A 12,016-nucleotide genomic window follows, 5' to 3' on the forward strand; every position below is an offset into this window, starting at 1 on the left:
TTAACAGGCATTTATCCTTTTTGATCCTTACAACTGCCCACATTAAATAGGTATTATTCCATTGTTTATCTGTTAGAAAACTGAGGTTCAGAGGCCGGGCGCAGTGGCTCACGCCTGTAATCCCAGCACTTTGGGAGGCCGAGGTGGGCAGATCACGAGGTCAGGAGATCGAGACCATCCTGGCTGACATGGTGAAACCCTGTCTCTGCTAAAAATACAAAAAAAAATTAGCTGGGCATGGTGGTGGGCACCTGTAGTCCCAGCTACTTGGGAGGCTGAGGCAGGAGAATGGTGTGAACCCTTGAGGCAGAGCTTGCAGTGAGCCGAGATCCCACCACTGTACTCCAGCCTGGGCAACAGAGCGAGACTCCGTCTCAAAAAAAAAGAAAACTGAGATTCAGAGAGATTAAATGACCTGCCCAAGGTCAGTCATGTAAGTAGTAGCCCTCTGACCGTATATTTTCATCCACTTTCACTAAACTATTACTTCATCTTTTACCTTGTCAACCAATTAAGAAATAAAACTTTTTCCTTCATTTTTATTTGAACTATTTGGTCCGAATGATTGATTTGGGGCTTGCAGGCAGTGAAAGAAAAGGAGAGAGGATTACTTCCTAAGCGTCTATGAAATAAACAGGTAGATGCATGTTTATTGTTTGTGCTATATTACAGTTTGATGGTCAGTGAAAATCCAGTGTGGTTTTTAAAATTTCTTATGTCCAATGATTGGCCAGAGCATATTTCTTCTCATGGATAAAGGAACACAGAGGTGGATATCTCAGGAAGGCTTAGCAAGTGAGGGGCTTGATCAGAAATAGCTGACAGATCGGAAGAATACATCAGTGTATCAACTGTGTCCATGACTTGGCAGAGATTATCTGAAAAATAGACATAGGGGATGAGGGAGTGGGCAGTGAGGGGTAAAGAAGCAGCTGGAAATACTTAAAATCTATAATGAGATAATTAAGACTAATTAGCTGGCCCTGTAGGCAGAAAGCAGCCCATTAAGTCCAGATCCAGTTTTAATAACTTACCTGGTTTTGAGGCTAGACAGTCCAGAGCACCCCAGGGAATGAAGTGTTTCATGGATGAGACTTTTAGGGTGGGATTCTTTGAAAATGGGTAGCTGTAGTCTGCAGTGGGCAGTGTATTTTTTTTTCTGGGAACTAAAATAAACACTCTGGTTCCCTAGGGGGACGAATTAAAGGCACCTCAGTTTTCTCATCTGTTAAATGGAGAAAACTACATAGAAGAGTTATCATGTGGTTTTAATAAGAAAGATATACAAAAGGGCCTAGAGCAATTCCTATCACAAAGCAAGTTCTTAGAAAATATTAAGAAACGTTTGTTGAGTGCACTATTAGAAGTAGTATTGACTGCTGCTGGGACCTCAAAATGAGGCAAGTTTGGTGCTCTTAATGCCATCTACTCTGCCCTCAATATTTGGAGCTATTTTCCTGTGGAAGCAAGATCTGATGATACTTCCCAACACATACCAAAATATCCTGCCCTGCCTGAAGCCAGAAGTCATTTCAAAACTAGCTAGAACTCCTAGGCAATTTAGAGGGAAACTGAAATGAAAACCAAATTGTGGCCCAAGTTTCAGGGACCAGTTAAGCACATTTCTCCAAGTTTTACTGTAATATAACTTAGAAGTGGTATCTTAATGAAACATTGGAAAATAGCAGATGATCTGGGCCTAGACCTGCAAGTCACCAACTCTTATGAGATCGCCCATTGTTACTTGGTTTCGAATGGACTATTTTCTTCGCCCTGTGCCTGTATCTCCTTGTTTATCTCTCCTCTTAATTTTCCTTAATTTGGACCAGAGCTTCATTATACCTACTTTCTTGCAAAAGTGTTGGATGTGATTCTTGGATGGAAATATAAAACATTCTAATTGAATCCTAGAAAAATAAATTAAATATGTCTTGTGTATAAGCCTTGCACATTGGAGTGATTAGAAAGGGGGAAAGAAATTGGGTGTCACATTAATTGGTATTAACTTTGAAATGCATTTTGGTTTCTACTCAGTGATTTGCACTTTGTATGAATTTAATTAGATGCTATGTGCCCCAGGTTGTATTTCAGATGAAAATGGGGGATGGGGTGGTTGGCAATAAACCTGACCTTTACTGACTATATTGGTTTTCTGTTATTATTGCTGTAACAGATTACCACAAGGAAGTAGCTTAAACAATACTAATGTATGATTTTATAATCCTAGAGGTCAGATGTCCAAATGGGTCTCAGTGAGCTAAAATCAAGGTGTCAGCAGGGGTCTAAGGAAGAATCTGTTCTTTTGCCTTTTGCGGCTTCTGGAGCCCACCTGCTTTCCTTGGCTCATGGCCTCCCTTTCTCCATCAGCGTCAGGCCGAATCCTTCCCATGCTGCCATCTTTGTGGTTCTCCGACTTCTGCTTCTCTTTTCCACTGTTAAGGACTCTTGTGATTACATTGGACCCACCTGGGTAATCCAGACTACTTTTCTGTTTTAAAGTCAGTTTATTGGCAACCTTAATTTCCCTTTATCATATAACCTAATATATTCACAGGTTCCAAGAATTAGAATGGATGTCTTTGAGAGGGTAATTATTCTGTATTCTACCTGCCATATTGGTTTATCACAATTGCCAAAGTGTTTCACACAGTACTTATACAGTAAATCCTCAGTAACTGTTGGCTACCATCATTTACAGTTACCATATCATTTCTATTACTTACTTCTCCTTGCCCACTTCCCCCAACTCCCCAGTAATCCAGCTGCTGTTTGCATTCAAATTTAAGGAAATGAGAAGTTTCACTGTTTTGTATACACTTCGGAGGGGGAGCAAACCCAGATTTTTGTTGTTGGTGTTATTGTTTTAGATTCATATGCCATAAAATTCACTTTTGTAAAGTACATAATTCACTGGTATTTAGTATATTCAGAATATTCATAAAATTGTGCAGCCATAACCATTATCTAATTCTGCAACATTTTCATCACCCCCAAGAAACCCTGTACCATTAAGTAATCGCTCCTCTTCTCCCCTCCCCCAAACCCTAGAAACCACTAATCTGTTTTCTGTCTCTATGGATTTCCCTATTCTGGGCATTAACATAAATGGAATCATACAATTTGTGGCCTCTGTATCTGGCCTCTTTCACTTAGCATATTTTCAAGGCGCATTCATGTTTTGGCATGTATTAATACTTTGTTCCTTTTTATGGCTGAATAATATTCCATAGTGGATGTACCACATTTTGTTTAGCCACTCATCAGTTGATGAACATTTGAGTTTTTTTCTACCTTTGGTTATTATGAAATAATACAGCTGTGAGCATTTGCGTACAACTTTTTGTGTGGACATGTGTATTCAGTTTTCTTGGGTAAATACCTAGAAGTGAAATTGATGAGTCAACTGGCAACTCAAATTTTTTGAGTAACTGCCAAACTGTTTTCCACAGTGACTACACCATATTACATTGGTTGTACCATTTTACATTTCCACCGATGGAGGTTTTAAATTGTACAAAATAATAAATGAAATGTCCTACAAATAAAGTATCTGTCAGCCAACATACTTAAACAGTTACTCTTAAATTTTAATGTGATGTCTCTGAAGGAAACAAAATGTTTAGAACTTACAAAATGAATAACTTTCTGTTTAAACATATTCTCAGAGGCACAGTGGAGGTGATTAGCTTTGGGTTTCACCTAAAAACTAAGAAATTTACAATTTTTATCTATGCATGACTGAGAACTTACAATGTTATGTTCACATTTACTTTTCCTGATGGCAATGAAAATATTAATCTATAAATTGGCACTTTACCTTCAAATCATATTGGTTTCTGGACCTTTGTCTTATTAAGAAAAAAACTAACAGCTTCAATTATTATTCATAAAATAATCATATATACATTTGGAACACTAAATATATGACTACGTACTTGAATGTGAAGTTGTAAGAGAGTGAGCTCATGTTTTCTCCTTTTGCATCAGAAATAGTAAATGATACCTGTATGGTAATACAGATTAGAAAAAGTCTTTAATAGTAATATTGTATAAAGTTGTTTGCATGATATAAACAAAAATATCCAGTTCTCCAGCTTTGATGGCACAGCATATCACGTTGCAAGAGCAGGAACAGTGCTAACTAAAACAGTAAACATTTTTATAGTATAATGCACCAGTGTCTTATATTTGCCTACTTTAAACCCAAGTGATTGTCTAGGAATTCCATTTTCCTCACCAGAACTAAGCTGGCTGATCTTCACTCTCTTCTGACTTCATGCAGCTCCAAATTCAGGATTCTGTGACAATAACATTAGTCCCCATCTCTGATGTCTTCCACCTTACCAGAGACCTGGAAAAGCATGAGCTTGGGAGTAAAGCAGACGTGGTTGGGAATCCTGGCTGACATTACCGGCTGGAGGATGTTGGTCAGGCTACCTAATTCCTTTGAAGTCTCTCTGTTCACATGTAAAACGAAGAAAATCATACAACTTCATGAGATTGTTCTGACCATTAATGACTTGCAACAGTACTTTGAAAACAGTAAGAGCCACATAAGTGTTTTTTAAGCAAATAAAGTACCAAATCCATTGCCTGCATAAGAACTCAAGGAATAACAGTGTTATTCAGTCACTCCACAAATACTTCTTGAGTGCCAGACCCTATTCAAGGCACTGGGGATCCTCTATGATGGAAATAGAACAAGTTCCTTCCCAAGGAACTTACATCCTAATAGAGAGGATAAACAACAAATGAATAAATATGTCAATGAATAGCCAGTGTAGTAAGTCCCATAAGAAAAGTAAAGCAGGTTATGGGGTTGGAAAGTGATGTGGGGGGAGGGGGAAATGTGGGTAGCACTTTAAATAGAGTGGTCAGGGAAGGCCTCTCTGAGGAAGTGAGAGTTAAGCAGAATTGCTGCTCACATTACTGCGTTTATAGTATTTGCTCCTAGACTTCTCCCTGCACATTTTGGTAGCTTGCCTCTTGTGCTCCTGGTATCCCTGTTTGCTTTAAAATTTGAATGGAGAAAGAAATGGAATCAGGAAGTTTTTTTTATCTGTAGCTCAGAATATTAAGTTAGGAGTTGAAATGTTAAAAGTCTGAATTTGTCTTTGTTCTGAATAAGCATCCTTACCTTGGAAAACTTTGTTCCCAAAGGAAGGGCACTGGGCTGGCAATCTTGCAGTTATACTCTTCTTGATTACCATAATCACCTCTCTAAGTCCATGTTAGACTCAAGACAACAATAGTGCTAATGGCTGTCACTTATTAAGTACCAGACACTGAGCAAGGCGGGGGGCAGGGGGGCGGTTACAGATGTTTTGTCATTTACTTAATTCTCATGGCTAACTTTATGAAGTAAATATTATGTCTGTTAATTACAGGTGAGCACACTAAGGCTTTGATGAGTGAAGTGACTTTACCCAAAACCAGACAGCTAATAGTAGCAGAGCCAGGATTCAAGCTTAGATAAACTTTTTTTCTTTTTTTTAAGAGATGAGATCTCACTGTGTTGCCCAGGTTGGTCTCAAACTCCTGGACCCAAGGGGTCCTCCTACCCCAGCTCCCAAGTAGGCAGGATTATAAGCATTCACCAGTGCTCCAGCTAAGCTTAGATAAACTTTGTGATTTCAAAGCATCCATTCTTTATAGCACCGTCATCTGCCTGCAGTGATAATTTCCACTGTTCTCATTAATAATTCCATGTTTAGAATATACTTTATCTTAGAAGAGTAAGATTACATGGCTTAAGTATAATGTACATATATTTTATGTATTTAGGATTTGATAATGTATATTTCAATTATTTATTGTAGTCAGGTGTTAAGAAAATAAAGACGTTCTAAAATTCACCTTTATTGAGAAATTACTTTTTATCTAAACACAGTATTTCCCTAATAATGCCAGGCTGTATTCTGTGCTAATACTATAATACTAGTACCACCATTACTATTTATTGAGCATCTTCTATTTTCTATATATTATAACATTTAATCTTCACAGTGACCCTCAAAGATAAGTATTTTTATACTTATTTTATAGATTAAGAAACTGAGACTCAGAGTAATTAGTAAAATATCCGAAGTTAAATAATATACGGTGGAGTCAGCCACCTGGGCCTGTTTACTGCAGAGCTCTACATCATTCTCCTTCACTGAGAAACACAAAGATACAGTCTCAGCGCTGTAGAAGCTAATCTGAAGATACTATCAGCGTAAGCTAGTAGAGCTGATAATTCACATGTATACTTTATAAATTTTATCTCATTTAGTTCCCACAGTAACCCTGATCAAATGGTAGTTGTGGTATAATGTAGGTAGTATTGTTATTGCTATTATTAGATATGTGCTTAAATATCTGCAATTCAAGGCAGACTGGTACGATGGTTAAGAGCCAGGCAAAATGCTATGGGAATCCAAAGGGAGAAGGGAGATAACTTGATTGAGAGTTAGGAAAGCTTAGCTTAGACATTGGGAAAGATATTATTTCACCTAGGCCTTGAAAAATAACATCTGTATGGGTCTGTGTTGTCACCAGTTAACAGAGAAGAGGAGTCACTTGGTCACATAGCCAGTTGACAGAGAAGAGATTCTAATTTGGTCTGCCTTACTCTTCACTCAGGACACTGACCTTCGTTTAGAACAGCACACCAGTAAAGATTAGTTAGCCTTTTGGCATCTGTTTGTAACAAAGCTAAGTCCCCGATTCTGTTGTACTCCTGAAACAATGTGAAATTGAAGGAAAGAGATAAATCACAGAAGATCAGAGTCAACCAGATCAGCCATTCCTTAAGAGTCAAAGGATCTTGATCCTGCCAGGACCTCTGTTTCTTTGTCTGAACAATGACTATAGGCCCGTGTTTTTCAAACATTCACAGGCATCTGAATCATCTGGAGGGCCTATTAAAACAAAATTGCTGGGACCCACCCCCAGAGTTTCTGATTAAATGGATTGGGATGGAACCTGGGCATTTACATCTAACAAGTTCACAAGTGATGTCGATGCTGCTAGGTCAAGGACCAAACTTTGAGGACCTTCTCTGAGAGCTCATTTCCTCTCTCATACTCTATTTAAAAACTCTACTAATAGCGTAGAAATTAGGCGGTCTGAACCATGTCGTTCCACCTCCAACTAAGTATTCCACCTTAAGCAAGACACTTAATCTTTCTCTGCCTGTTTCTTAAGTAGAGTGCAGCTCATAGCTCCCTGTGACTTAGGACGAATGAGTGGATTCAATCTCTCATTTAAAAGAAACCCCTTTTGAAAAAGGATACTATATAAATTATCAATTGTGCATATCCACGTGTGAAGTGAAGATTCTGCTTTGACAGAATCCTTGAGGAAACTTCAGTCTACCTTTAAAGTAAAAAGTTAATAGGAAATGTCTCTTTTCCCGCTTCTCTGTTTAAAAAAAAAAAAAAAAAAAAAAAAAAGGAAGCTTAGTGTAAGAAGAACTGTACCCATGAAGAATGTATTTAAAATCCAAATGACCCATAAGGACCCCATCCTTTTTGGCAGATAAAAGTTTCCCTGCCATTTATTTAATAAATTAATTAAAAAGAACATAAATAAAAGAGAATAATAACTTAGAGCTATCTGGGCACCTGAGTCTATGAGCCTTTAGGGCCTTGGCACCCAAAGAGAAGGGGAAAAAAACACTGCATCTCTGAGGCTTTGAAAGTGGCCTTCCTTGAGGCATTAGAGAAGCTCTAGGGGCCCTAGGAGCTAAAGGACTGAGATGCCTGGGGCATGAGTCTGTTAGATCCCCTAAAGAACCAGGGGGAAAAAATGACTGGTAAGTAATTCTGCTATTTCATTTGGTGCAAAAGAGAAGGCAAAACACCAGAATATTCAGTGAGCAAAAGTACAAAATGTGGCATGGATGTGAATGCAGGCTGACCCCTTCTCGGGAATATTTCTAAGCCTAAATGAAGCACTCAATGCTGAGGACAATGTACAATTCTATGCATTTTAAACCATACTGACCCTTTTGTTTCTCTGATAGGCGAAGATGAGGATGAATTTGAGAATTTCATGCTACCTCTTACAGTTGCTTTTGAAACAGTATTACAAATATTCAACAACAACTTTAAACAAGAAGACGTAAAGGTAGGTTTGTTTCCAAATATCAGGAATGACAGTTTTGTTTTTTCTAGGATATCTAGATCCAGAAAAGGGCTTTGCATATCTGTGTGTGCTCTTTGCCTCCTCAGACCCGCTTTCCCAATTGCATGTCTTTAATTTTTACTTTTATTTAAGCATTTTTCTAGTTTCTTATACAAATGAACTTTGAGGTCAGCAAATAGTTTTGGACAGTCAGTTCATGATTAGATGACATAGATTTGTCTCCTCCGGCAGTTACTGTCTTTAATAGGATATTTCTTGTGGGTACACCACTTTAAACACCCCATTCCCTCATCTGTCCTGCACTGTTATGTTTCAACATATCTATATAGAGGAATGCACAAACATACACATACTAAAACACTATGTCTCTAAATATTTTTTAAACAAGAATTTATATAAATCAAGACTTTATTAAATGGCTAGGCATATATGTATAAATAGGAACTGGTCTTGAAGTATTGCATTCTTAAACGGAACAAAGTGATTAGGATAACTGATAGCTAAATAAGGTTTTTATGTGCCTGTGGGAGCCATATTAGGATTGATTTGACAAGTCAGTTCAGCTGTGGCAACAGTCATAATATCTAAGACAACATTATGTTTTATTAGTAAAATCCTTAAGTGTAGCAAGCTGTCTATGACAAAACAGCCCCATATTTTAAGGTGGGGGATGGGAAGCACAAGCTCTGCTAAATAGAAATAGTATCTTCTGAAATTACAATGTATCAGGGCAATATTAAATAAATTGACAATGATTATTATCTTTAACAGACTAATAAATGCACTCCAGAGAATGTAGACACCTTTGTTGGTGATAATTGAGTCATATATTTCATAGTTATTTGAAATATGTTAGAAATATTAACCATCTTTTGCATAGCATCTCTTCACAAAAAAAAAAAAAAAGAACCAGCAGTAAGAAGCCAAATAGAAAAATGATGGCCTTTGATAATTATCTTTACGTAATTCTTCTACCAAAAAATAATCAGCTAAATGCTATACCTCTTAATTTAAAAGAATTTTTGAAATTAATGTTTATCAGCATGCTATAGTTACAGAATTTTAAAACCAAAAAAAGGATCTTACAGATTCTCTTTGTGTTTATACTCTTCCTGAAATTCGTCAGCAGAGTTTCCACTCAGGTTAGCTGTATCTTTTAGATGTCTTCCAAATATTTTCAGTGACCAACAAAATCTTTGCAGCTTTTAGGTTGCTATTTCTGCCCTTTATCAAAAAGAAGCAGAGAAGTTGAAAAACATCATCTTTATAAAAATTACATCTGTCTCATCTGAAGATTTCATTATATTCCAAGACCATTTTGTTGTAATCCCATCTAGTTTGATAGAAACCATCTTCCTAGAGTCATTTTTAATGGAGTTCCAGTGATATATCCCTAAACCAGCAAGTTCTTAACGACCCTGGAAAGTGACTGCTTGATTACACTTTAACGGTATTTGCAAATAAAATCACAAGTAATTAAAGGGAAATCTCCAGGCTTTTGAGCAAGTTTGATGCATGATAACTGCCTGATTCAGCTTCATCTAGAGTAATGCTGTGTAGGCAACAGCTACTGAGATCAATAGCAACGTAATGATAGTGGCAGAATTAAGTGAGTAACCTGAGAACTGTGCCTCAGAATGCATGCAGCTGCCACGAACCAAGGCCACACAGTGCACTCCGTGCTTCCGTCCTAAATGTTCATCAAAAGACGCCCTGCAGGAAAATGGAGTTAGATGCTCTTTATTGCTGATCGTGTCTCTTGCCACATTTATCAGGGAAATTGGATTAGCAGTTGGCAGCTGCAGGTAGACAAGATTCTGCAGTGATTAAATATGCAGCTTGGCTGCATTTGTTGTGACAGACCTTTAGTAAATTCTACTGTAAGCACCATCTGTCTAATTTGTATAAAGAAAACTTGGTGCTTTAAGCTACCGATAAAAAACTAAATCTGTTGCTTTATCATAAACAAAACTTTTGCACTAAATGCTTTTAAATGTAATTTATTAGGTTAAGGCTATTTTTCTATCATGATGAATAAATAATACGTGCAAAAGTGCTTTCAGGTACTTCATTCTGCAAGTACTAGAGATAAAAACATTTCTGTTTTGTTCTTCAATAAAGTATTTAGTATTCCAATCCACAGGAGGTGATGCTGTTAAAATATCTCTATGAAAATGCCGCAGGACTGCCAAATTCATTTAATTTGCAACTCTTACCAGGATTTTCTAACTCCCTATTTATAGATATTTTCAAATGCAGATTTCAGGATAAACTTAAACATTAAGGACGTGTGTTGCCAAATTGAAATATAGTTGTGAGGGGAGGAAATGCAGCAAAAGTCTTGAATTTGTAGCTTTATTTTCTTACTTACTCTTAACAAAATTAAAGAAAACATTGAAATTTTGTCTTGGGTTTTTCTCTTCAAAGTAAAAGGGAAGAGGAAAAAATACTCTGACAAATCCTAGCTTTAGAGTATTCTTTCAAAACATATGTTTCCCCCTATAATTGTGTCCATGGTAAAATATAGTCCAGTACTCCCCTGACTCATGCATCGTTTTTGATTTGGTCATGACATCATCAGTTTCAAGGAAAATGAATGAAAACTTCTCAGAGAAAGAGGAGCAGTTAAATAGGAACCTGCTATCTTTAGTCCTTTCGTAAAAACTCCACAATGTTAAATTATTTAAAATCCTTGATTTTCAGCATGCGCACATTAAAAGTTTTCGCACTAAGTGCCAAATGTTGCAAACAGCACTTTAACAGAATGATTTTGCTTTGATCCCTGTAGCAGTTCCTGAATAATTTATCACAGGTTATTGCCTTAATTCTGGAGAGGGATAGAGCAATAAAGGCAGATGAAAACACTCCAGTTGAAACACCTTGGGGCCTGCTCATTCCTCTGACACGGCTCTTTTGTTGGAACTATTTAGAGGTTATTAAGATGTGTCTTCAGAATTAAGAGTATGCTGTAAGGATGAAGACAGCCATCTTAATTCTAAAGACAAAGCACAATGACCCTTCACCTTCTTTTTCTTTGTTGTTATTATATAGTAGAATTATGAGGATAATATTATAGCTGCCCCCAGTAGTGCCACTACAGTAAAGGGTCTGTCAGACTTTCCATTAGAAACCCTGTTTTGGGGGTCAGGGTGGAAGGAGCCTCGTTTCAGCTGTTTCCCAGCCCATTCGTCTCACACTTGGCACACAGACAACTGTTCACCATGCAGCAGACTGAAGAACTCAGCAGTTACTCCCTAACTATCCAAAAAGGAATCCATACGGTTAGATCCCCAGACATATCCCACTCCCCAAAACAGCCTCACTAAAAATACAAGAGCCTCTCATTCTTCAGATCAATCTTGTGTTGACCAACTGTAAGAGAAAGGCAACTTTTAAAATAAAACTCTTTGCACTATTTTAAATGAGATGGTAAACTGCAGCTCCTCCGTTCCTCAAATTCAATAAGATCACCTCTCACTCTCAAATTACTTAGTAGGCTGGTTGAACTCTTAGTTAACAGCTTTTCTTTTTAGTATCAGGGCTGGATATGTTTTGGCTATTAAGAAAACACTCTCTTTAGTGTTGTTTGTGTATCCACGTAGATTATTACAATATGATCTGCTGCTTTGAGATAAAATATATTGTTTGAGCATAAGAAAGCTATTTCTTATTAACACTGAATTTTTCTGTTCAGCTGAATTCATTTAGAACATTATTATATGCTTCCTCTGTAGTAACATTTTCTAGAATGATACACAGATATAATTTCATAGCCACATTTTGCCACTTTAAAAAAAAAAAAGTCCATAGATTTGAGTCCTATAGACCACTTCTATTAATTTGACATCGTTTAAGGCATGAAAAAATTGTGATAAAAGTTAATCTT

At 37.1% G+C, this 12,016-nt stretch overlaps 1 protein-coding gene across 2 annotated transcripts in view; it reads left to right on the forward strand.

The window, feature by feature from the left end:
• RANBP17 (RAN binding protein 17) overlaps positions 1–12,016 on the forward strand; it is a 431,372-nt gene that overhangs the window by 320,882 nt on the left and 98,474 nt on the right. For both annotated transcript variants that reach the window (XM_025387625.1, XM_025387626.1), the window contains exon 19: positions 8,009–8,112. In XM_025387625.1, the coding sequence (XP_025243410.1) occupies positions 8,009–8,112 (104 nt within the window). The remainder of the gene's footprint in view (positions 1–8,008; positions 8,113–12,016) is intronic.

Source organism: Theropithecus gelada, chromosome 6 (assembly GCF_003255815.1).
Source record: "Theropithecus gelada isolate Dixy chromosome 6, Tgel_1.0, whole genome shotgun sequence".
Classification (NCBI taxonomy): Eukaryota; Metazoa; Chordata; class Mammalia; order Primates; family Cercopithecidae; genus Theropithecus; species Theropithecus gelada.